Below are 27,090 nucleotides of genomic sequence, written 5' to 3' on the forward strand. Positions count from 1 at the left end.
GACAATAAGCCATGAATATATAAAAGACATATGCAACTTTCTAAATGACTTTGCACTTACTCAGCCTAGAGCACTTTTTTTTTTAATAGTGCCATTGAAAAAAAAAGAAAAAATATTAAATAAAAATCACAAAAGTAGGTAAATAGCACATGTTCAAACATACAGCTCCTTTATTCAATTTGCTTAACTCCTCACAGGCAGTCAGAGTGTTTCAGTCAGATCATGTACCTAAGACACACTGCCATGGTCTCTTAAAACATCTTTGATGCTTGGCTTGTGGGGCTCATAAATAGGGGAAAGTGAAAATATTTACCCTATAACCTACCCAGCAGAGTTTATGCCCCAGGGAGTGCTGCATGGCCTCCACCCCAACAGGGAGAAGATAATATTCACATGCCTGCCAGGGTAAAAGGATGAGGCTGCTCAGGGTGATGTGACTAGAGCTACGAAGACTGCAACATCTCTGGCTACCTGGACCAGTTCCTGGGTCACTTGTTGGAAAGTGTAGCCCTAAGTTGACCATAATAGTGCAGAGACGCCAAGAGACCCTCACTAGAGCAGTGGGGTGTCTCACCAGGGCCTGTCACGCTAAGGATCCAGCTCTTGGGGAGAATCTGTTTGTCCTGAAATTGTACTCAATTTGGCCTCAGAGAGAAGCTAGTGACTCCCGTCCAGTCCTGGTTCTTTAGAATTTACTAACAGGTAAAATGTGGCACACTGGAACCCAACCAACTGGATTCCTAAATTAAAACTCCTATTTTCTACAGGAGACAGGCCAGTCAGTATCTGAAATTTTGTTCTAAAAAAAGCATACAATTTTCAGGTAGGATGAAGTTAATCTAAATTTTTGTTTAATAGTTTTCTTAAGTTTTACTTAAACTGTGTTCTGAAAAGTTTGTAAGTGGTAGCTCTTTTAAAATAATCTATTGAAGGCTGACTGTTAAAACTGAAAGTTGCTAGCTGGTAACCAGAAATACTATGAGATGTATCCTGGTATTTAGATATATAACATTTAAGCTAGGGGCTAGCATCTAAGATATAGGAGAAGACATTTTCTCTTTGAGAGAGGTAACATGGTTAACATCACCAACATCATATTAACTTTCAACATCACAATATTCTAGGTAGAGATGCAGCATGTGACTTTCTAATTCTGCCTGATGGACCTAGAAAGGCAGAGGAGTAGGGAGAGGTGCTTTCTTGTCTAAGTGGTGTTTCCTCAAGAAATCAGCCGAGAGGTATAAAGAGGCTAAAGGAAAGACAAGACTGGGACTGGACTCTCTAAACTACCTAAGGGATCTCTTGTCACTAGAACCAGATCAGGGAAAGAATGAGGGCATGGAAAGTTAATCTGTTAATTCTCAGTGAGAATGAAACTAGCTATTAAATGGTACCCAGAAGCATCCTTTCTTAAAAGTTTATTCTATTTCTTATTTTCTTTAAATCCAGGTGTGTGGACTCCTTAAGAATAAGACTTAAATCCAGTCTCATTCTTAAGAAAAGTGAACAAGGACACTGCTAACCACACTGGGGACATGACCAAGTTCATAACTTGTAGGCACAAAACTGGGTCATTTGCACACATCTTCTAGCAGCACACACTAATGACAGATTGAATTTGTAAACAGTATACATTCCTCATGAAAATTGAGGGGAAACCTCTCGACATACAAAATCATAGAAAAGATCAGCAAAGGTAATTTCTGGAAATAAGTACCTATCTCATTCCATCATTCATATTTCCTCTAGAGCAAGTTCTGTTCCAGGAAGGACAACCCTGATACATCGTACAGTATTTTAATACTGAGTAGAGAAAGCCAAGAATCGAAGCTGCTTACAAACTTTTATGATTAGCCTACAAACAAATAGTTGTTTTTAAAATGACTGACTGAAGGTAACGTTAACTGATAATTTATGTAACTGAAAAGCTTGTCATCTGTATACTAGTCTCAAGGAAACTGTAGATTTAAGTTTGTAGACTCCTGGACCCAACTGTCATCTACTCTTTATAGCTCCTTCCCCTAAGAGTAAGTCAAGTCTGAAACAAAGAAGAAAAAGTTAATATAAGATTTAGAATTCTTATGATTCAAATTAGTATGTTTATTTTAAATTAGGAAAGAATACTGAATTTCATCAAATGCCTTTTCTCATTTGTTCTAAACAACCCCTCTGGTTATCCTTTGTTTTCGCATTGATTTTTCTCCATCAGTGCTCCAGTCTCTCTAGCTTAAAAACAAAAAAACCTACTGCCCTTGATAATTAAGCTTTTTGAATCTACTTCTTTAAATTTCACTTATGCCCAATCCTTGAAAGGATACTTTTTACACCTCATCTTAACCTTCTTCTATGGGGTACTGAACAGTGGCTCGAGTGATCTTAGACAAGTTTCCCAGTGTCTCTGTGCCATCGAAAGAGAGGTAACTGTAACCCACTGAGGGTATCTGCAAGGATTAAGCGAGTCTGTGTAATTTGGGTTACAGTACCTCATATATGGCTTTCCAGGTGGTGCTAGTGGTTAAGAACCCACCTGCCAATTCAGGAGACTTAAGAGATGCAGGTTCAGTCCTGGTCGGGAAGAGCCCCTGAAGGAGGGCACGGCAACCCACTTCAGTACTCTTGCCTGGAGACTGACATGGACAGAGAAGCCTGGCGGGCTACAGTCCATAGGGTCACAAAGAGTCGGACACGACTGAGGCGACTTAGCATGTACCTGACACATGGTAAGCGCTTTAGAAATGTCAGCTATGATAATGGATACTGTTGTTGTTGAAATGTTGACCTCTTTTGGCTTACTTTTCCTACTTCTGGACCCTTTACAATGAGGTTAAAAACACACATCTCAACACATGATGTGAGGACAGACTCCTATGACAGTGACTGACACATATTAGACACTTAATAAATGTCAGCACTGTTGCTGCCATCAATGATTTTCCTTTTCTGCACATTTTGTGTTCATGACTTCTGCTCATTTTCCCATTAGGGTCTATGTTTTAACACTATCAAAACCTTTACTTTTATATTTGTTTAAATACTACAGATAACAAAACTTCGCCTGGTACATTTGTTGCAAACATCTTTCCTGTTTGCTTTTAAATATTAATACATAATAAACATAGGAGTTTTACATTATTATACAGTGAAGTTTGTCTATTTTTTTGTGTGTGATTTCTTTCATTTTCTTAATGCTTATGATGTCCACGACCATCTAAAGACCAGATATATAATTAGATATCCTTTCTTTTACTTTCTAAATGTTCTTTTTGTTGTTAATCTCTAAGTCTTTAATCTACCTAGAGTTTCTTTTGTTGTTACCTAAATATCTAACACGCTTCTGTACATGCTCACACTTTTGAATATGCTGTTTCCTCAGCCTGGAATGTTTTCACTTTAACTTCTCAAGCCACGAGCTCTCAATATCTATTGTAGAAACATACTGTCCAACAATTGATGTCTCCTCAGTGAACTTAATTAACCACCCAGCAAGAGCTGTGTCTTCATTTCTCTTGCTTGTGTTTAGCTGAATGTAGACTAGGGTGTCCCAATCAACAATGCTGAGTGAAGAGGTAAGAAATGAATCTTTTCTCATCCTTCTTCATTATCCAGTTCAGAATCAGATAAATGCGCTTACACAAACACACAAGTACGTGCTTTTGCCAGCCTGTTTCACCACTACCTGGTACAGTGTTCTGCAACCTACTGCTGAATCAGCTGTTTTCCCTGGGTCTCTCCTGGGTCAGCACAGGAGCCTGGGTTTTGTATCCTGCTCCCCATGCAGGGTTTCGGCTCTGCAGCCTTAAGTAAAAGACGGTTCGTCACTGCCCATCCATTGCCCCACCAAGCACAGTCCTACACAACTGAAGGTATATACAACAGATTATCACCGCTCCATAAGTATTTGTACCAAAGGAAACAATGAAAGGATAAACAGAAACTAATAAGACTGTGACCTGCAGAAAAGGCTCAGGAATGGGACTGAGGAAGCAGTAACACTTCTTTGAGTATACGCTTTAATACAGTTTCAACTTTGAAAATCATGTTGTGCTATATTCTTAACATTTGAAAACAGCTGTACTCAGGGTAAAGTCATGAAGAACTATATTCAAATACTGACCTCTCATTAGAAGGTCTGTTTTATACAGTGATGTGATTAGCAATCCTAAAATGATTTAATGTATATTCTAGGACTAAGCACATTAATAAATACACTGTAGGTAATGGAAGTCAGGTTTCTCACTACCAGAGAAGAGAGTTGCAAATACAATAATATGGAAGGATAGACTAAAACTCTGCAGAGGTGTTGATCTGGAATGCAAAGCTCAGTGAACTCATAACAGGGATGTGTGTGTGTGTATACACATACACACATAAACATATATCTCTTCTTTCCTAGCTCTTCCCCCTTGAGAGGCCCTAGAAGCAGGGACACCCCAGTAGCAGTACGGACACCTAGATGCTCAGATCTTGGCTTTTACACTGTTTTCCACCATAAAGAATTAAAGACTTTTAAAATAGAAATGTGTGATTCCAGGGCTAGGTCAGAGAGAGAATAAGATGAATCTGGCATATCATGTTTGTTGTACCAGAAGGTAAGGAAGGATCAGACATGTTAGAAGGACACAGGCGCCAGTCTGAAGCAGTTCGCACAGAATAAATCTGGGGCAATTTGAATATCAAAATAAATAATGGCAGCTACAGGTTATAATCCATAGAATAAAATAAAAATTCATTAAGTAGTCTGTAATTATATAAATTATAAAGAATAATGAGATAAATGAAGTGATTATTTAACTAAAAAATTAATAAAGGAAGCGCTGGGCTTCCCCAGTGGCTCAGCTGGTAAAGAATCTGCTTGCAATGCAGGAGACCTGGGTTTGATCCCTGGGTTGGGAAGAAGGGAACAGCTACTCACTCCAGTGTTCTGGCCTGGAGAATTACACGGACCGTATAGTCCATGGAAGAGTCACAAAGAGTCAGACGTGACTGAGCGACTTTCACTTTCTTTCACTTTCCTTACAGCATATATCAACAAGTAGATCATACATTGCGGCTTTAAAAATCATTATCTGGTAACTACCAAAGTAATAAAGAGTTTTAGATAAGAATCATAAATAAACACTAAAAGTAGTAGGTGAAAATTGGATGAGAAACAGGATATTTACATAATTCCAAAGTATCTTCTTACTAGGATATTACTCATTACAAAGGGAAAAATGTTATTCTATAGTGAAGAAATCTGAAAGGCACCATCTTACACTGTAATAGGTCAAAGAAATGATCATGTGATTCTGCTAGGAGGTGCTCGGGAGGACCCAGCATCACTTTTGTATCTGCCTGCCAAAACATCGAGAACTCCAATCTACTCATGAGGAAACATCAAACAAGCCCAAACTGAGGGACAATGTTCAAAAAAATGCTCTGTATACTTCAAAAATGTCAAAGTAACAACAAAACAAAACAAAAAATGACTAAGGTGTTATTCCAAATAACTCAAGAGATATAATAACTCAATATGCTATCCTGGACTGGGAAAAAAAAATTTTTTTTTCCCCCTGGAAAGGACATAAGTGAAAACTGGCAACATTTGAAATTTGAACAAGATAGATAGATTAGATAACAGATAATGCTGAATCAACGTTAATTTCTTGGTTTTGATAATTTATGGTTTTGTATGACAGCATCTTTTTTATTTTTATTTTAAAGAAAAACACACTGAAATGGTATAAGGGTAAAGGTGCAACAGGTCTGTAATTTACTCTCAAATGATTCTGGAAAAGAAATACAGAATGACAGAGGGGGATGGGAGGGAGCGAGAGGAAGACTGAGAATAATACAGCAAAAAGCAAATGTGACAAAATGTGACAAAATCTGGGGAACTGGGGTGGAGTAGATGGGAACTTTGCTCTAAGTCTGAGAGTACTTCAAAATTGAAGGGAAAGCAGTGAGCTGGAAAGGCACCGCTGGGTGGCTCTGGCAGCAGGGACATGCTACTGCCTCACCCTGGGAGGCTTGGAAGCAGGAATCACAGAAGTTTTGAGGGAAGGGGGCTTCTCTGGAGTTCTGAGATGTCTGGTGTGGACGGAGAGTGGTATGTGTGTGTGTGTGGACACAGAGAAGGGGAGGACTTTAAAATTTTCTAACTGAGGGAGAGAGGGAAATCTTAGAAAGCAGGAGAGAAAGAGAAATACAGTATCAGCTTCAACCCATGATAAGCCTCTCCTTCCACTATCCACTTCCGACTGAAGTTTTGGGCAGAGTTACAAAACCTGTGAGTTGGTTTATGAGCAGACTGGGAGCAGGTGCCCTTAGTCACTTGGGCCAATCTGCAGAAGACCTCTCAGGAAGCCCTGCTCTGATACATCCCAGACAAGCTGTCCTAGGAAGACACACACAATAACATTATTCCAAGGACAGCATTTGGTCCCGGGATGACCATTCCATCTCTTGAGAACAGTGTTCAGAGTTTTAGATTCACAGTTCTTTATATTCACTCATCATTTTGTGCCCATATCTATAATCCTGTGTGCCAGTGGGCAGCTGGGCAGTGCACAGCTTTCCTTCTATTGGTGTCTTGTTTTAGCTTCCTGAACCAGTAGTTATTGTAGACCAAATAAAGATTTCCTGCCTTACAGCCTTCTTTAAATTACTGAAAATACCTGCCCAGACCAAAAGACCCTCAGGCTCTTGTACAAGTAGAAATAAAATAAATTTAACCCTTAAAAGGTTCCTTTAAAAAAACAGAGCAGATTTTAGAAAACCTATAACTCCGGTTATCAGTTTTGCCCTGAGTTCTGAATTGTAAGGTCAATAAGGATTATGCGAGGTCATGGGGTTTATCTCCTCCTTCTGCAAAAGACTGGATCTAATCATTATAGAAAGATATTTATCTACTATTATTTTAAGTAACTCCAAATGAGGAGAGGCTATCAATTTTGATAGCAGCCTACTCTATTTTTGTTCAAACGTGTCTAGCCAAGGAATTATTTTTTGGTTTTAAATTGAATTTGTTTGGTTTATACTAGTCCCCATTTTCTTTGAGCACTATAAAATTCTTCCCCTGATCTCTTCTCTGAAGAAATAGCACCAGTCCCCTTTCAGCTTTATTCAAATCATTCACCATACTTCTTAACCCACTCCAGTGCAGGATGATGCCAAGGGTACATGAATGAGAAAATCTAAAATGACACATTTTAGCATTGCATTGCCTGGCTGCACCCTAATGGATGGCATTCATCATGATGGCTTTGAGCCATCCAGATAGATTCCACTGTGTTCCCTAGTTGTTTTAAGAAACAGAGTAGACTCTAATACAGTTTTCACTAAAATGGTTAACATAAAGATTTGGCATTTGTTCCTGGGTTGTTATTTTATGCAGAAGGCCTCAGTACCAGATCATGCTGAACAAATAAGTGGCTACTATATTTAGAGACCTGCATTTTTACCTGCTAAGTACCAGTCTCTTTTAAACCTTAGGTAGAAAATCATCATGGGCAGTGACCATATCACTTTGGAGATTCCATTCAAACGAGCAAAAATACATCTAATGCAGATTACTGAGTGCTCTGCCCTACTGAATAAAAAGAAGGTGTCCAAGGAGCTTAGAGCAAGCTGGAAGCATGACACTTGTATCAAATAATTACTACAAAAGAACAAACTGGATCCAAGTGCTACACTGTGGAGATAAAGAGCCAAGAAAAAAACAGGATGTAACTCTGGGAGATGGGATCAAAAAGGAGGCGGAGGCTCAAAAGGGAGGGCATGTATGTATACTTACAGCTGATTTACGTGGTTGTGCAGCAGAAACTAACACAACATTGTAAAGCAATTATCCTCCAATTAAGAAAAAAATAAAAAGGAGGTTCTTGAGCCAGTTCTTAACAATGGGTAGGATTTTGAATAGACTGAGGCTAGAAAAGGAGGAAGTGGCCATTTAAGGAAGGCTCCGCACAGACAATGGAAATATGGGAACCTGCTCAGAGTATTTGAGGAAATGGAGGTTAATATAAAACATAATACATGAAAAAGCCGCAAAGAGAGGCTGGAACTAGCTGTTGGAAGATCAGGAATACTGAACTAAACAGGCTGCCTTACTCTGTAAGCATGCAAATACTATCCAAAATTTAAGGCTCAAGTGGCTGCGAGGCATACCAAAAATTATTAGGAACAACTTGTGAACAGTGGCCACAAAAAATTCCAAAATAAAACAATTGGATTTGCCTGTGGAACACATTACAACTGGGATGGAAAAATAAAATGGTGAACTTCTGGTAAGGTGACCTTTCATGGGATAACTAGATCAAGAAAGAAGAGTAAGACTAAGGTAATTAATTAATGACTAGAAATATCATCTGAAAATATAAAAACAATCAATTAAAATACTTCAAAGAAGAATACTATCTTTCAATGTCAATAAATTATACAAATCAGTCCAACACTGCTATATAGTTATATTTTACACCCAAACTTTCATATTTCAACATCTAATAATATAGATTTACACTCAACACGTTGCTTCATGGTTTTCCTTGAGTATATTTACATTTTGGTTTTGCATCTGATGTACCTTATGAAGATTACATGATTTGCTGTGTTTTCCTTCTTTCAGTTTAAACTCTGGTAATGAAGAAGCACACAGTTCCTAGTGACAGATTTTCACATGGTCAGAAGTGATTACTATCATGAGATACCTGGTCTTCCTGTTATCTGGATATTTTGAATCAAATTTCCAAATACAGCTTTAATACTGTATTTACACATCCAATCTAATATAAACAAAGGAGGAAAAAACGACCAATTTTCTTTAAGCATTATTTTATGCATACTTTAAAGTAGCATTCCGATTTTCATCGAGGACACTCAGCAGATACAAATGTGTATAAAAAGTATTACTTGGGCAATCTTTAAATACAAACATTTCCATAGTAATTTCCGTAATAGACAAGGGAAATTGACAAAACAAGATATTTATTTCTACTAGACAGGCTCCAAGGATAGGCTACCTAAAGAATTGTTTTTCTAAATAGAAACCCCCCTCACTCCGTTTCTGCTCTGTACTGCACAAGATTATAGGCAGAATTTCAGAAAGCTGAAAATCCTTTTAAATAACACTTCCTCTGGCTTTAATCACAAATAATTGCCTCTTTTGGTGCTAATGAGCATGAGCCTCACAGAATGGAATGTAATTCTGCCGGTTCATTCAGGGTAATGGTTTTGTGAGCTGGTGACACTGCGAGAGATGGGGTCTCAATTTCCTAGAGTACAATAGTGAGCAGCAATACATTTTTCATTTGAGGAAGGTTTTCTAACCTATGTAAATATAAGTAGAAAACCCATTATCTATTGATAAAAACAACAAAGTAGGTTAAATAAAGTTTTATGTACTACTCTCCTTTAATAGCCATCAGCTCCCTGGATCATGAAAGTAAATAAAGTATTTCACTTACTGAAATCAATGAGAAACCGTCCAAATCCTTGCCTTTGGTGCTGGGGCATGATCATTATGCAGGAGACATTATACTTCTGCTGGCAAAGTTTTTCCTGAGGGAAGGAGAAACAGATCAAGTATGTCAGAGCACTGCTAAAGTGGGCAATTCCCGGCACCTGCCGCTGTCCATATACCACGGTCCACTAAGGTGAGCCGACGTGTTAGGTCAGGATCAAGCAGAATAACTCGACCATCTTAATCAATCAAACTATCAGCTAGCAACAAACTACGCACTCGAGGCATGCCTCTTAATTATATCTTTATTCTTGAAAGTCAGCACCATGAAATATGAATAAAGAATCCAAGGAAATGTGAGTCAAATGAAACAGCACAGTATGGAAGAAAGGTTTTCTATGCTCAAACAACCTGGGAGATGGGCAGGGGGAGTGGGGGAAGATTCAGAGAGTCACGCAGCAGGATCAGTTAAGAATGCCTTGTTAAAGGCCACAGTGAAACTAAAACAGTGTCTGTGTGGGTAGACTTGCACAAGTACATTTCTCTTATGAATAAACAGTCAAAGTAAAATGCTGGAGAAATAATCTGTATTTCAAAGAAGGACAACAAACAAAAAGACAACAGCAACAAGAAATCCCAAGCCTCCAAACCAAACTGAGGCCAACATATTCCCAACAGTCTGAAACCAGGAAGAAGACTGGAGAGAATATAGTGGAAATGGTTCTTGTAGTTCAGGGAAAATTTGCAATTTTCATGGGCTATGGCATCAGAGCAGCAACATTTTCTTCACGGTACATAGAAGCCGCCAAAACCTACACAGAGAAGATCTGGAAAAGGCTTTTGAGGTTGTGAATGCTCTGGCCAACTATAAACCACAAATTAGATTAACCACAAATGGTACTAACCGCATCAAAGAATTACTTTGGAACACCCAGATCTTTAATGAACCTATTTGAAAGATCACAGGAAATGGTGGAGGAAAAAACACTACAGGGCAGAATTAAAGATTTCTTTGTGAAAAAGATGTGCTCCCGACTTTAGCACATTTGAAGCTGTCTGTGGAGTCTCCAATAAATGAGGAGTAAGAAATAATGTATGTCAATTTTCCTAAGAAACTGGATGGCCCCATCACTGGATGTGTACATCCATGGCAAAGATTCAAATAATTAGTCTGTTTTGCAAAGTCAGACAAATTGGTCACTGTCTCTAAAAAGAGGTATACTCTGAGTTAAAGGATTCATCCTCAACACAAGTCTTTTCTTTATTTCAAACTATTTTTTCCTGTATGATATTTTTGGAAATCTAACCCATAAGTGGTCCTTTCCCCCCATCCTTGCCCCCTGCCTTTAAACACATGTTACCACAGCTAAATTCTAAACAACTGCTCCCTCTTTCCTTCCTGTTTTGAGTTATCTATTACATGCTTAGAAAGATATATGCATGTAATGATTTACACTAAACTTTTCTATTTTCTAGGTCATCTTGGCCATTCTTTGGCTATAACATCTAGAATTTGGTTTAATCCCAAAGGGCCACAGTCCTTCAAACTCCAACTGACATGTTAGAATATGGCTTAATTTGCATCTAGTCTTTTAACATAGCTGCTTTTTAGATTAATTTTTGTTTTACTGCACTTGCAAAGGATATTTTAATATTCCGAGTTATGGTAAGACATGACGGTAGTTGCTGCCATACTATAAAAGAAACAGGGACAAAATGAAAAAAGTTTAGCTTGTTCTAAGTAAAATGTTAGGAGAAGAAAATGGCAACCCACTCCAGTATTGTTGCCTGGAAAATTCCATGGACAGCAGAGCCTGGCACCCTATAGTTCATGTGGTCGAAAAGAGTCAGACAGGACTGAGCATTCACGCAAATAAAAATGTTGGGTGCCCTGTGACAAAGAGAAGACTCAAACCTCCAGAGTTACTGTGAACCGAAGACCTAGAGGTCAACTCAACACAAGGCAGGACAATGTCAATAAGCATCACTATCTGTTTTAAAATGCACATAGATTTAGAGAAACACCATTTTCAAACAGAAAGGACAGTCATGACCATTATTCTTTTTAATTCTTTGGAGAAAAAATTAAAAATTCTTTTAAATTCTTTGGACACTTCTATACAGAAGGTAAAATGTTCTATAAATTATATAAATTTCCTAGTTATTGCTTTCCCTTGTATTAATCTCTATCATCTGTAACCTATAAAAGTTAATAGTCTTCTTTTTCATTTTAGAGCTTTATCAAATACATGGATTAAAATGTTGAGGCTGTTTCCCATGACTGCCGTCACTTATTCCTATTTTTGTTTATGGTCTCTGGGTTGTTTTTTAAATTTAGAAAAACTTCTGTATGCCAAGCTTTGACCTTCCATGAAAATGGCAATTCCATTAGGTATTCCATTATGCAACAGTAGATTAATTGAAATTCACTTATCACCTAATATGTAAACATATATCATAAAATAAATAAGCTATAGGATTTGGAGCATTTATATTCTGCCCGAGAAATCTTAAAATTACCATTCTGGCATATTAAACTATTTCCTAGCTACCTAAGAAAATTTAGGGTTAGCCTGATAAATATCTCCAAACTCAGATTCCTTTTATTGCATATGAGTTAATGTATCTCAGAAGCCTTTGATCAGAAGAATGTGAGAGAACTGCTCTGAACCACGTGAAAAAGACAAACTATAGGCACTCAATATGTCAAGGGCTCCCCTATGTTAACAGCTGGAGATACTCGGGCTTTTAAAAGCTGAGGCTACTTTCGATCTTAAAACAATAGCGCAGAGAGTAAGAAACGAAAGAGTAAAACCAGCCATTTTATCAACTTAACTGTCCAAATGCCAATGTTCCAACTCACTGAGATACTGATGACCACAGAGGGAATGCAACAAGGAGAAAACAGAATTATCTTTTAAATGCTACGTTATACTGAAACCTTCATGTTGACACCACTTAGGGGGAAAGGGGAACTAAGCTTAACATTTAGAAAATGAAAGATGGTAGGTGGTCTGCAAGGCAGCAATTATAACATTACATGAATGCTGACAGTCAACACAGCAAACAGTGCCGAGGTCTTTTACACACTTCCTAGGCACAATGCTTATGGTTTTTGTGTGTGTGTTTTCTTAATGAGCTCTGAATAAGAATCTGAGCTTTTCAGAAACATGTCATTTATTCAAATCAGAGTCATAAAAAGGCCCTGTTTGAAGAATTGGACTCTACCAAAAACATCCTGAAAGAGAAAATGAAGGTCATACTGGCTCTTGTTTTACCTTAGAGAAGTATCCAACCAGATGACAGCCCTTTTCATCATTTTTTGTAAGGACATAAAAAAGGAATGGCTCAACATCATAATACAATGTTTTGTGGTCCAGGAAGAGCTTGGCTAACAAGCAAAGGTTTTGGCAATAAATTTTGCTCATATTCCCATCAACCTAGCAAAGAGAAACAGACAACATTATTTAACATAAAAATACCACTCAATATAAAACTGTTTCTTTTATATGGTATTTTGGAAAGCATATAATTTTTTTTTCAAATCCCAAACTAAACAGTTAACACACTCCATTAACCAAGAAAGTTTACCAGAAAATAGCTGTCATTTGGCAAATCAGAATTCCACCTTTTCTCCTTAAATTGGGGTAAATTTAAGGTAGCTTAAATTTCTCTTTACACTTCCTGAAGAAAGGACACACATTGGTAACAAAGGAGTAATTTTTATTTACTATTTATTACAACTAAAAAATGATTAGGCATGCCTTCTCTGTTTGAACCAAGTAAACTTGAATTAAAGAAATGTAAACCAATCAAAATGCTGCTTGAGTTAAGTTAAACGTTATGTTGTTTCCAAAGGGCTTCACATAAAATAAACTGTATTATTCTGACTCCTCAGAAACGTGGATTCGCAAAAGAGGCTTCCATTTTGGTTTTATCCCAAGCATTATTTTAAACATAATTGGAAAAGATAAAATTCCTATGTTGGGAACACTTAGAGAAAGTGAGATGAATTTTAACCCACAGTAACTACCATGACGACAGTTTACTTCTCAAAGTAAAAGAGTCAAGCTGTGACACTGATGGTTACAGACAGGAGGCGAGGCACAGATGCCAGTTTCGTTGATCAAATGTAGTTACTTGTTGAAAACAGAAAGCACAGCAGATTCAAGAAGAATTTCCCTAGCACTTTTCTTATGGGAAATGGATATTTGCTAACCAGAGCTCTTTGACAATGAACTTGATCGTTCTTGAGCCTCCTGTGGACCATACCGGTTCTCATAATGCACAGATTATTTTTAGACTTCATATAATCATTTCCCTTGGATGATACCTAGGTCCCACACATGGCAACATGATCAAATATGGGCAACGGGCACAGAGGATACAATTCTCTCTTTAATTAAAGGAAGTTTTTGGGAGTATGGTCCTTTTGAAAACGGTAGTATATTACAAAAAGGAAAGACAGAGATGTATGTATCCCTGAACCAGAAAAACAGAGAGATGACAATGCTGAAAAGTCTTACCAGTTGTGAAAGATCTAATATGACATGCTTTCAAGAGGGATATAGAAAAGATAGCAAAGTAGTAATCTGTGATTATTATTTACTTATGTTATGTTACTAAGGACACCGCAAAGACAAAAGTTTCTCACATACTGTGTGGGAATAATACTCTTAGTGTTAACTCAGATTCTAAAATAGGTACCTTGGCACTTATCCAATCCAATTCCTTCAGTTATTTTTATGAGTAGAAAATTTACAGATCTGCTTCTGATTTTTCCCTTCTTATCTATGTATGGTCCCAAAGTACCTACCCTGAAATAGAGCATTCTCATTAGCCTAACAAGATTGATTCTCTTACCCCAAGAAGGCTTTTCCTGGATTTATGAGAGGTTCACCCCCTCTGGCAGAGTTATGCAGATTTATTTAACAATTACTTAAAGCCAACAATGTGTTCTGTCCTTTGAGAAACAATGAGACACTGATTTTCATTTTATTTTGGTTAGAAGAAAGCTTCCAAGGCATCAAGGAAGGAGCCAACAGTTAAGTTAAATTTGTGACATTCATGAATTAAGCTTCAACTGAGAACAGCTCTGTTGTCTCCACTGGTTGGGGATGGCCCGTTAGCATCCCAAGATGAACACCAGGACAGCAACTGGCTTTTGCCTTTCCCTTTGGCACAGTGGTTCTCACTGTGGGTGATCTTTGTCCTCTAAGGGACACTGGCTACGTCTGGATATTCTGACTGGAGGGGGTTTGAGCTACTGGCATTTAGCGGGTACGGGCCAGGGAGGCTGCTGAACACCCTACAAGGCCCCCTACACCAAAGAACCATCCAGCCCGAAACATAAGCAGGCCCCAGGGTGACAGACCGTGTGCCCCCCGTTTAGTAAGAACACACACATCAAACCTTCCCAGCAACAACACCCTTCTCCCTTCAAGCGTGCTGAAAGAGCCCGACTTAACCAGGAAGAGGGGCTTCAAAAAATCCTAAGACACAATACATGTGTTTTCTGGTGAGTCTTGGGAAAAAGCAGTAGGCCCAACACTGTCTGAGAGAGGGAGCCTGATCCATGTGAGAAACCTAGGCATGACCCTCCCCTACATTAAATTTAATGCAAGACATTACAGACCAGAATTATAGAAAAATGTGGGGTAGAATAATAAATTTCTAATCTGAACAACTCCGAAAAAGAGAACCTTACAGTAAAACTATTTTGGAGAAAGAGATCATATCTGCTGTGCAGGGAAGGCTTGTTCTTGAGCACTCAGGAATGAACACAATGACTGAGATGAGTAACAGAAATGATAATAAGGCAGGGTGATGGAAGCACTCAACCAGAGTGAGAGAATTGAGAAGGCCTGTGAATAGGCAATAACAGGAAAGAAAGGCATGGCCTCCTCAAGGAACAAGTGACTCAGCTAAACTGGATCCCTGCAACTGACAACAGAACATGATCAAACAATGAAACGATATACCGACAAAGATCTTCTGCTACTAAATCAATTCTGAAAACACAAAATGTCTTCAAGAACACGCAATTACAGACACATGGCCACTAGGGGCTCCTGTGAACAGCAGGGTTCTCCAGGGGTGGCCACCGACCCAGACTGGGAAGGGAGGGAGTCCCAACATCTGCTGAGGTCTCACCAAAAGGATTATCCACCCTGCCAAGAAGTGGATGGAAACACAGGTGGTTGTGTATTGAGGAGATATGTACAGCTGCTCAATTCCCTGGAAGAGTGAGCACCTGCCAGACATTGGCTGGAGCTGCTGAACAAAGCTAATTTCTCCTGCCAAAGAGAGTAGAATTTACAAAGAGCTAAGGAGATCATAAATTCACTGGTGAATATATCTGGTGCAGACAGGGATTTGGGAGAAGACAAAAAAGTTAATGTGATGAAGTAGGAATTCATCATCAATCTCAAAGGTTGCTTAACATGGTTAGCACAATACTTCAAAATATGGAGATATTTGAAAAAGCACTCTGAATTTCAGTGCCAAAACTGAATAAACTTTGTACCTTCTATGAACAAATCAGTACATAGTCAACAATTAGAAGCACTAGGTTTCCAATGCTGAGTTTTTTATTTACACATGCTTACCTCAAATACTGAAAGGTCTTTCCTTCGGTAAATTTCATTTGCTGGAGGATGAAACCATCCACATTTCTTTGAGTGTCTTAATAATATATTTTTACTTTTCATATATTTAAGACAGAATTCACACAGGTAAAGCTTTGGTAATCTGTTGAAAGTTTAAAACCAAAGAATATAATCTGATTGGTTATTCCTTTCAGGGGGAAATATTAAACATTGTTCAATTCTCTCTAAGCCATAAAAAGGTGGTATAATATTATTTGAAAGAAGTAGTTTAAAAAAGGAAAAAGAAAGCCAGTAGTAGACAGAATGTACAAACTTTACACTATTTTTCAATCTAATAATATTTGCTGTCTTTACTGTGCGAACAAATCATCTCTTTCCTTAGAAATGTCCTATAGAAAAAAGGTTTTCAGACTTGGAACTATGACTAAAAACAATGGCATCCTGTCATCCATGCATATTTTTCAAATTTCACACTTAATGTCATGATTTCAATATTACAAATAATCAGTGGTGTAACGATAACAATCTTTTCAGAGAGAAGTGAACTCATTATTTTTAAAATGATCTGTGTACTTATAAGACAGGGAAGTCCTAGAATTTAGCTGTCTCCATTTCTCATGGATGAGGTAGCTTTAAGGTTACTATCAGTTATACACAATCTAAAGCACTAAATGCAGTCAAGTCAAATGACCTTATCTGTTCCTACCAATTCCACTGACTCTGAGTAACATTAGACAAACAATTTCTCACTTCTGCTGGCTTTTTCTCCACCTCAGAAATGACACCATTTTGTTAACCAGCACCCTGTCATGCTTAGGTGGACACTGCTTGTATTTACAAGAGAATGCCTGGAAGCATTCTCAAGGGCTTTGGGATATAAACACGGGGAGAAGGGTTTTGGGGAGAACTAGACAGACTCATCATAGAAATCTCAAATCTTGGATTCATGTACAAAATTTATCCAAAGCTCTCAGAACAACATGACTTATGATTACCCATACATATAAAAGCTCATTGGTGTTTGGTGTTTTTCAAAAACTGTTTAGGAACACGGAGCTGAGCTATGTGAACTGGGAAGAGAAACCAAAACCCCTGACTCTTAGTCTGCCACTTAACTTCTAGAAATCCTCCCCATTTTCTCCAGTTAGATGACTGGGCAGATGCCCATGAGAAAGAGAAAAGGGTGAAATCTATTCTAGAAGAAAAGTAAATTTGTGATTACCGAACTTTGTAGGCTAAAGCATTTGAGAAGATACTAATGAAGTATGCCCTGACATACCTGAAGGAAAAAAAATCTGTTCACAAAACACCCATTTTTAGATACATTAGTTCAAGACAATTTCACAGCTAATCTTAGTTCAGGACAAAAGAAAATCCTAGTACCATTATTTTCTCTTCATTTTTAACAAGTCAGTCACAGATGGCTCTAAAAGTCAAGACTTAGGGAGAATCTCTTAAGGCTACCCACTCCCACCTATTTTCTTCTGTATTTCCTTTTTTTTTTTTGCTATGTGTGCTAAGTGCTAAGCTGCTTTAGTTGTGTCTGACTCTTGTGACCCTATGGACTGTAGCCCTCCAAGCCCCTCTGTCCATGGGATTCTCCAGACAAGAATACTGGAGTGGGTTGCCAATTCCTCCTCCAGGTCTTTTGCTCCAATTTATGTGAAAAAAAAAAAAAAAAAGAATACTTGACAATAAAATGCCAGAAATCAGAGCTAAAACTAGCAGGCCTAATTAAGAAAATGAAAAAGGCAACCAAGAAGAAACTACCAAATACCTTACAATGGCTAATTTTTTTTTCCTTGATTTGGTTTCTTACATAAACAGTATTTCCCCAGTAATCAAGAGAGGAAAAAATGGACTGAAAGTTAAAAGACAAAATTTACAACACTGGTGTAACGAATGAGTATAAGGTGTTTATATAGAACACTGAGTACTATAAGAAGGTGCTGATGAAAGTAATAGTTTTGGAAACACCTGAAACTGACACTCAAAATTTATGTCTCACAAATCACCTAATTTCAGTTTTAGAAGGCTCTTTCCTACATATGAGACATTAAGGCTGTATACCTATTCCATTATAGGTATAGGTAAAGGCCTATTCCATTACCTTGCATATTCCTGTGGGTAAGGCGAGGAGTACCAGGTTTGGATTTCATATTTCCCAAATTCTATTACAGAAGGGTACCGGCCACAGTCTTCTACTCCACTTTCACACTCTATTTTCTGTTAGAAAGAAAACAAAATAGAAGTCTCAGAAGAGGATATTTTCACTTACACTTTGGTTCTTTCACCAGTGGCTATGAAAATCTACCAATGCTGATCATAATTGTGAATTTTCATATTGTTGAAAAAAAAAAATCATAGGCCCTTGTGAAACAATAGTCAACCTTGTATCATATTCACATATAAACAAATACTCTTTAAGAAACAGTATTACCAATATAGGAAAAAATGAGTAGCTGTTAAAACATACAAAGGTCTATGAACAGTCAATGATCTGCTATAATGTATTAAAACTGAGGAAATTCTAAGATGATGTGGCTATTACATACTGTCACACTGTTAACAGTTCCTGTTTCTCCACCAGGTAATATTTACCCCAACTGTAATTAAATAATCAATTTGAAGTCTGCAGTTTGACACCCATCTCCTTTTACTCTCATGCAGGAGGTTAGAACTTTGCCTGCCTCATTCATCGGGACATTCCCAAGGTCTAGCCCAGTGCCTGACACAGCCAAGAAATGTTCTTGAATGGAAAAGCCAGGGTTACTGGGTTGGATAGAAAGGGCTTTAGGTTTAGCAGTAACTTTTAGGTAATTGCTTGCTGTTCATCATGCTTAAATATGAATGCCAGATACAATGTCCCAAAGTGGTAATATTTAAGGACTTCAAAACTCAGTGACTGGGGGGAGGGGGGGTGCGGGTGGGGGGCGGGGTGCGATGGGATACATATTATCTTAGCCAAAGGGAAAAACACTACAAAGAATGTAGAATGAGAAATGGAAGTATCCAATGGCCCCTCAAGGAGAAATAAGCACAAGTATTTAGTCCAAGTGGTTTCTACTAAAACTAAAGCTCAAGATCCTTCAGACAGACCCCTACTCCCCACAAAAGGAAGTGGGGTAGAGCAGGTAATCTATCCATAAATATCATGCTCTGAGAACATGGTCTTGTTCAGCTGCTAAATCATGTCTGACTCTTTGTGACCCAATGGACTGCAGCATGCCAGGCTTCCCTGTCTTTCACTATCTCCCAGAGCTGGCTCAAATGAATGTCCACTGAGTCAGTGATGCTATCTAACCATCTCATCCTAGGACGCCCTCATCTACTTTTACCTTCAATTTTTCTCAGCATCACAGTCGTTTCCAATGAGTCGGCTACTAAATGTGATCTACTAACATTAAAACTCACAATCCATAATAAATTTGTTTCCGAGAAGTCCAACAGCCCTTCCTTTCAATGTTTTGGTGAAAATAAGCTAAGTAGAGTTACTCTCTTAGGGAAATCATTTAAAAGAAATTACTGGACATTGAAAATAAAAGTAATTACAACTGATCATGCAACACAATATTGTCTTCACCAATGCCCAGGAGTTAAAATCAGGAGACGTTTTTCGTATTGCTGGCCATCTGTGCTGGAAGAAGCACTGGTCAATTTAAAAGTGATTTCTTCTCTCAGTGAACTATTTAAAAGGGCTATTTTCTTAATTTGAGCAAGAATAATCAGAAATCTATTCCTTTACCCAGAAGCATTTTTCAAAATCTGCCTCAACAACTGCTACTCTGGCCTATTTTGTGAGACCAGCTGAGCCATTACCAACTTGTCAGAGTGAAGACAACTCAAAGTCAGTACTTTTGAATGTACAGTCAACAGAAATGATGGTAGCAGTTAAAGAACAACAAAGGGTTTTGAAGGGGATTCTTTATAAAACCAAGGCAGTTAATTTCACACTAGTCAGATACAAAAGTCATATATTATCTTTGTTTCTGGAATGCAGTATTCTGGCCTTACCTCCCAAGACAGTTCCTGGGCCTGCTTGAAAACATCCAAATCCTCTTCAGTAACGGTATCCTTGTTTCCAATCACATTTATATCTGTACTTTCCTGTTTGATGCTTATTTTGATTTCCGTATCTGTCATTTAAAACCAGCAGAAAGTGTATTTACTGACTTGCATCATGAATAACCACCATATAATTACCAAAACGGTACCAAATTAGCACAGTGGGCAAATAGGGAATTTTATTTTTTTTTTAAAGCTTTATAAGCTTTTACATCTAAGCACTACTCATGGATCCAGCAGTACCTTTTCCCTGCCGTACCCAAATTATTTGAACTATCACTGTCATCTTCTTATAGCTTCAGTAAACAAACACGGGAAAGTAAGAGCAATACAAAGCAAAATCAAAGTTTTCAACCAAGATTAGAAGGCATATCAATGTCTAGGTATAGAATTCCCATGATCATGTTGGAGACAATAAAATCTATCATTCTGTCCCAATGACACGTATCTTGGCTTTTGTTTTATATAAAGGATAGCAAATGTAACGGGGCCAATTTGTTAAATGAAATCAGTTTCTCCCTGAGGTGAATACACACACAGACACACTCACATCCAAAAAGCACACTTCACAGAATCACAGATCAGGCTTTGCTGAGAAGGAAGCAGGATGAACTTTGTCATGAGAAAGCAATGGACAGAGGGAAAGGCGAGCCGGCGCCCCCCTGCTGGAAGCGCGGACAGCACGTGGCCGCAGCGCTGCGGCTGCAGAGGCGGCGCGGGGAGCAGGGTGGCGGAAGCCTGACAGCGGCTGCTCATGCGGGACTACAGAGCCATAAGCAACGCTATGACGGCATCTGGGGGGTCCTAGTGTCACTACAAACGGAAGTAAGTCATAAAAGTGGGAGAGTATTAGTTGAAAAAATAATGTTTTGGAGGTTTAGTCAGCATTAGGAAAAGGTCAAAGTTTCACTGCTTCTGTATGAAAGTGAAGTTGAGAACAAGAGAAATAGCTAAGACCTATGTGACAAATAGGAATTGATTGATTCTTTTTTTTTTCCGGGGGTTGGGGAGAAAGGGACGGGACGCAGGTTTGGTTGGAGCTTTGACCTTTTGCTTACCATCATCCTGATCAGGTTTAATCCTTCCGTCTGTCAAGCTCCCCTTCCCTGGTGAGGGGGTCCCCATCTGAGGGGTCACTTTATATTTTAACCTGCCTAGCATCCTGTGCTTTTTAAGGAAAGTTGTTCGCTTGAAGTGAGCAATTGCTTTAAAAATACGTCCTCTAGCCATCCCCCAGCTAGAGGAGGAGGAGTGAGAAATAAACCTACTTCTAATATCTCTTTTTCCAAAGAAATGGGCTTTAGATTTTGCTGTGAGAGGGAATTCGGTTTTACGACGCATACGTTTAGGTGGTGCATAACTTGGGTGTCCCTTTTGGCGAGACTGTCCCTGAGTGGTATAGATATGAGAGAGTCCGTCAAAGAGTGCCTTCAGCTGGCTGTTATTAGTAAGACTGCTAAAGGAGGGCACGCTGGACTGGCTGGAAGAACTCTGGGGCGAGGTAGAAGAAACAGAAGTGCTGGACTTTTGTGAGCTGGGGCTCTGACCAGAGATGGGGGTTGGAGGTGGGAGTGAAGAAAGGGGAGGTTTTAGCTTTTGTGTGGTACCTGGAGCCAACACATGAGAAGTGCATGACTGTTTCTGAGAGACCTTTTTCCTTGGACGATAGTGCTTTGAAAAGTCTATTATTTCACCTCGTGATCTGCGACCATCAGGTGATGGTGTAAAAAACTTAGTAAGGCCATCAATGAGCCCTTTGGTTTTCTTGTTAACTTTAAGTGTAGAGGCAGAAATGTAGGTGGAGGTGGTGGTGATTTTGGTGGTGGCACCAGGCCGAGTGGGGTCTGTAACAGCCAATCTGCTGCTTGAGTCCTTCCCAGATGCAGCATGACCAGATGAAGGTGTGGTACAGACTTTAGTCTTTTGACCCCTACCAGGTGACCCCCTTCCTGTGAATGCATTCATGGATCCTTCATCACTGGTTACAGACCTAGGCAAAAATTTAGAGAATAGTATCAGCATTTAATAATAGAATTAAAGGTATCTAACACAAGTTTATAGCAACTAGATGCAGTCAACGGGCTTAAACTTAAAAAACTGAATTGTAACCCTAAAGCCCTGCTTGTGTGTATGTGCCTTCACTGAGGTGCTTTTTTCTGTTGGAACAGGTTATAGCCACTAAGGTGGCAAGTCATGATTCTCCCAGGGCCTGTCCAACAGGGACTGGAAGAATCATGTGGACCCAAGGGCATTATGAGTAAGAAAATTTTTGAGGAGATTAAAACATCACCCAATGGTTTCATTATAATTAAATAAAAAATGTTACCCCTTGTGTCATTACACATAATGGTGATTTTCTGAAATGCCTTTTAAAAGAAGTATTAAAGGAAATAAGTCATAAGTATTATCCTGAAGTGAAAGAAGAAACTTATGTAATCTCTAGTTAGAAGCAATTTTAACTCAAATGGAAAATTTATAGAAACAGAATTTAGTTATTATCTATAAATTAGTTTGGTTTTTTTTTTTTAAAGAAAACATTAAAAAAAAATACCCTCTTCCTCTTAGCATTTTATGCTTAGGATGATAAGATAACCAATAGTACTCTCTAAGTAGAGGAGACAATTAATTGCAGCATAAAATATTGCTGAAAAAAGGACAACAATAGCAAAAAACTGAAGAAATGGTTAAAGAAAAGCTACAGCAGGTCAGACATGACATGGAGAGTCTGGTGGAGAAGCAGCACATTTACCATGGTCATTATCAGACACCTGGCATCAGAGTCCTTACACACTGGTTCTGACTGCGATTTCAGTTCATGTGAGGCTGGTTCTGCTCATGCAGCTGTGAGCTCAATGGAGACCGGAGGTCACTGCTAGCACGGCTGCCTACAGGAACGGCAGCTGCCTGCCTCCGCCTCAGGCTAGGGCTTGGAAAGCCACCCGTTTTGCAGCAGAATTTTGTACAACAGAAACATGTGCATGTGAATTATGGCAGTGCTGGGGCCCGAGAACGGACCTTAAAAATTATCAGTTGAGCTGACGGCTAGTAATGAAGAAATGGAAGCCTGAAAATGATATGATCTTAAATTATAAAAATATCTTAAGTAATTACAAAAAGAAGAGCACAGTTTAGTGGTTATCCTGTACATAGAGATTTGATGAACAATTTCAGCAGTCGCCCTAAAGGGGAAGCTGGCGTAGGTCAACGGAGCAAGCTACTAAGGCTCATCTGGAGCAGCTCAACCGCCAGGAGCTTCGCCCAACGCCACCGAGTCAGCCAAATCAGGTTAGAGCTGGAGATCTCGAGTGTCACAGTGAGAGTCACCAATAAACAACTCATCCAGGCTAAAATGTTTTGCATCAGAATGTTACATTTGGACTGTATCTGGAATCGATTGCCCAGAAAGGATAATACGCTTATAAAGCATGTAAAAAGGAAAACTCCCCAGACTGTCTTAAAAATTCCTAAGCTCAAAGGACAATTTTGGACAAACAAAAAGTTAGGATTGGTGCCAGATGTAATTTTCAGCTGTGTCCTTTGTTTAGAAAGTTTATATCCTAATTCGGTTTTTTAAATTGGGCCCTGAGGATACAGTCCCATTTCAAGAACAATGCTTAACACTGGATGAATGCAAAAACACATAATTCCTACTTCAAGTGATGCTAATATGAAAGATTTTATTCATGAATATGTTTCATGTTTGCCTCTACAAATTAACACAAATTCCATATTAGAATGTCCACCAGTTAGAAGATTTTCATTAAGTTTCACAAAACACTCTAGAAAGGAGCATGCATTTTCTATTTCTCCTTTGGGAGATAAAAGTGCAGGAGGATACTGTTTTCCTGAGAGCAGGTAATAAAGTGAATTGCTTCAGATAAAACTAAGGGAGAGGGGAGAGTAAGCAAGTAAGACACCTGGTGTTTGTTCACTGTGTGTAGAGTTCCTGTTCATTTCTACGTCACAATGACCCTTTCACTAAGCCCAAAGAGAAAGGCAAGGGTCTTACTGACAGAGCTGCTTCAGATATGCAAGTCTACAGATTTCATTTCTAAACACCTTACGTAATGCTGATATTCAGTTCTATATTCTATACGGGTTAAAAAAACAGACATACTCATTACACCTCTTTTCTCTACTTCTCCTGTAATTCCAGATAAATGTTCTATTTGGCTTTAATGGCAACCATAGGCAACTAGGCTAGAGGAAATGGGGCTAACATAGCATTGGGTTGGCCAAAAAGTATATCATTTGGATTTTCCCTAAGATGTTATGCAATAACCCAAATGAATTTTTTGACCAATCCAATAGAACTGCATGCTACTGCAAATATATTAATTTGTTTATATGTTTGTATACATGTGCACATACCAAATGGTCCTGTCTAACTCTCTGGAGGCAAACATTAGGACAGTCATTTGCAGATTTCTCAGAAGCTTCTATTTCATAAAAGGGATCTTAAAAATTTGTAATACTACATTAGCACCAGAAACGAGGAGTATTTTTCTAAAATGTTATCTGGGGTAACAAAAGACAGTCATTATAGATGTGAACAAATCCCTCTCTTGTTTTAAAAATTCCTATAAAAATATTTATATAATTAAGCTCTTTTAATGCTCAGCCAGTAATAAAGTAGGCACAATGAGTGTTTCCAATTCTTACATTCTGCTTCTATCCTGCTGCTTGAAAAATGTCACTAAGCATCACAGATACTGGCAACAGAAGACCTCAAAATGCCAACTGTAATTTTAAATGTTATTTTCAAAAAGATTTCCACAGCTTATGCAAAAGAAAAAATATTCCTCATCCCTTGAGTTTGTAAAAATGATGCTAAAAAGTTAATGGGGTCTAAGGGGGTTACAATCAACTGTATTTTAAAGCACAACATAAAAGATTTTTTTTGATAAGATCTCAACCTACAACAATCGTTGCTTTAATTTATTTTTCGGTCGTCCAATGGGTTTTGCATATCGTCGTTTTATTTGTGCAGCTTTCTCATGAAGTAGTTTTCTTCCCTTTTTCTTTGGTCTGCAGACTTGGCAAATCCACATCCCTGAATTAATATATATATGAGAAAAATATTTTAATGTTTCATTTTAGGAGAGAGATTAAATATAAACTGCAGCTGTAATAAGCTGCCCAAGGATGCCTGTATGCAGAACTTTACCCTAGAAGGTGGATCGTTCCCTTTTGTCATTCTCCTCAGGAAGCTGTCACTAAAGGTCAGTTTTCCCAGGGTCAAGTGATGAGAGCAGAGGGCTGACCCATCTGAGAATTCTTCCAATAAGGTTTTGCCCAACATGAAACCAAGCCTCCCTCCACCACGTAAACACATGTGAAAACCCAGTCTTGTCAAATATTATATATTTTTGGATTTGAGGGAGACATTTTTAAGTCAATGGAACATTTTTAAGTCAACTGGAACTTCTAGGAAAAAAATACTTGTTTTATCATCTCTTTTGGGGAATTTTCTATATTAAATAAGTTATAATTCTAACATATAGTTTTTTAAATTAAAACTTAAAACATTTAAGTACTGTGGAGTTACAATAACTTGAAGTGTGGCATATGGAAGCAGGTCAATGGATAAGAACTAAAAGGTCAGAACAACGGTTTAGCATATCGTAACGATCATATTTCAAATCAGTGGGGAAAGGATGAAATGATTCAGAAAGGGGTGCTAGAACAAATAGATGTCTATCTGGAAGGAAAATAATTACTTCCTATCTTTTATGAACACAAATTCTAGGCAGATGAATATTATGTGACAAAATTAAATGTTATAGGCAGGAAAAATACATGGCTATTTACATAATTTAAGCATGACTGACACTTAAGACTGAAGCCATAAAAAAAAGATTCATGGATTTGACTACATGAAAATATAGAGATTCTGCAAATCAGTAAGAAAAAGGTGAAAACCCCTAATAGAAAAATGATTAACAGATAAAAACAGGTGCTTTACAAGATGATCTACAAACAGCCAATAACCAAACACAAAAAAATGTTCAAATTCACTAAAGAAAATAATTATCAGACATCTTTTTCTATTATCTAACTGGTAAAAAACTTAAATATTAACACTGTATTGCATTGAATCTAAGCTATTTATGACTACAAGATGCATCTGATTTCAAAGATGTTAAAATGTTTTTAAAAAATGTGTGTCTTAGATTCAATGAAATATAGTAATGGTGAGTGTTGGTCATCATACAGGGAAACAGGTATTCTCATACACTGCTGGCTGGCCTGAAAACTGACATGACCTTTCATGGACATAGCTTTCAATCCAGAAATTCCTCCCTGAGGAATTTATCTTAAGGCAATAATTGTTGATGAAAAAATTGGAAATATTTGTAAGATTCACTAGACGAAATTGGTTAAATTTTTTTTTTTTTTTAAAAAACATGGGGTTGCAAAATCAGTTATGTTCAGGAACCACCCAGGTATAATACATGTGACTGAAGCAAGCTGGAATGTGAAGCAACAGGTAGCAGTAAGACTGAGGCAGAATGGAGCACTGGCAAATTCAAATTAAAAAATCTTTAAATATAGTACCAGATCTTCTGTAACACAGTTAAGTCTCAATAAAACATTTCTGTGGCCCACAGTCATCATGCTTATAATCTCGGCTCTATATACTACAGAGTTCTACACACTCATTAAAAACTATCTTTGGGAGAATATTTAATGATGTGGGAATATGAGAATCTATTGTTAAGAGGGAAAAACCATAAACATGTACAGAATTTTCCATTTCTTTTTAAAAGGGTGCGTGGGGCAGGGAAAGAATTTCTAATTGATTATTCTTTCCGTTCCTTTTTGTCAATTGGTATTTTCTAAATTTTTCACAATGAAAATGTATAAACTTTGTAATAAGAAGGCAAAGTTATTTACAATGTTCAATATATTATCATGTGAGAAAAAGAAGGCTGAACTTGGCTGACTACCCAATAAACAGAGAAGAAAATCCATATT

At 38.0% G+C, this 27,090-nt stretch overlaps 1 protein-coding gene across 6 annotated transcripts in view; it reads right to left on the bottom strand.

Annotated features, from left to right (window-relative positions):
* KAT6B (lysine acetyltransferase 6B) overlaps positions 1-27,090 on the bottom strand; it is a 181,167-nt gene that overhangs the window by 26,746 nt on the left and 127,331 nt on the right. For 2 of the 6 annotated variants that reach the window (XM_043476490.1, XM_043476489.1), the window contains exons 7-13: positions 25,033-25,165; positions 22,047-22,102; positions 20,062-20,183; positions 18,158-18,273; positions 16,048-16,189; positions 12,718-12,879; positions 9,444-9,537 (exon numbers count right to left, since the gene is read on the bottom strand). In XM_043476490.1, coding sequence (XP_043332425.1) covers positions 9,444-9,537; positions 12,718-12,879; positions 16,048-16,189; positions 18,158-18,273; positions 20,062-20,183; positions 22,047-22,102; positions 25,033-25,165 — 825 coding nt within the window. Of the gene's footprint in view, positions 1-9,443; positions 9,538-12,717; positions 12,880-16,047; positions 16,190-18,157; positions 18,274-20,061; positions 20,184-21,170; positions 22,103-25,032; positions 25,166-27,090 lie in introns of all 6 variants that reach the window. The other 4 variants (XM_043476487.1, XM_043476486.1, XM_043476485.1 and 1 more) reach the window with 2 other exon arrangements.

The sequence above is a fragment of the Cervus canadensis genome, chromosome 8, assembly GCF_019320065.1.
Source record: "Cervus canadensis isolate Bull #8, Minnesota chromosome 8, ASM1932006v1, whole genome shotgun sequence".
NCBI classification, from domain to species: domain Eukaryota; kingdom Metazoa; phylum Chordata; class Mammalia; order Artiodactyla; family Cervidae; genus Cervus; species Cervus canadensis.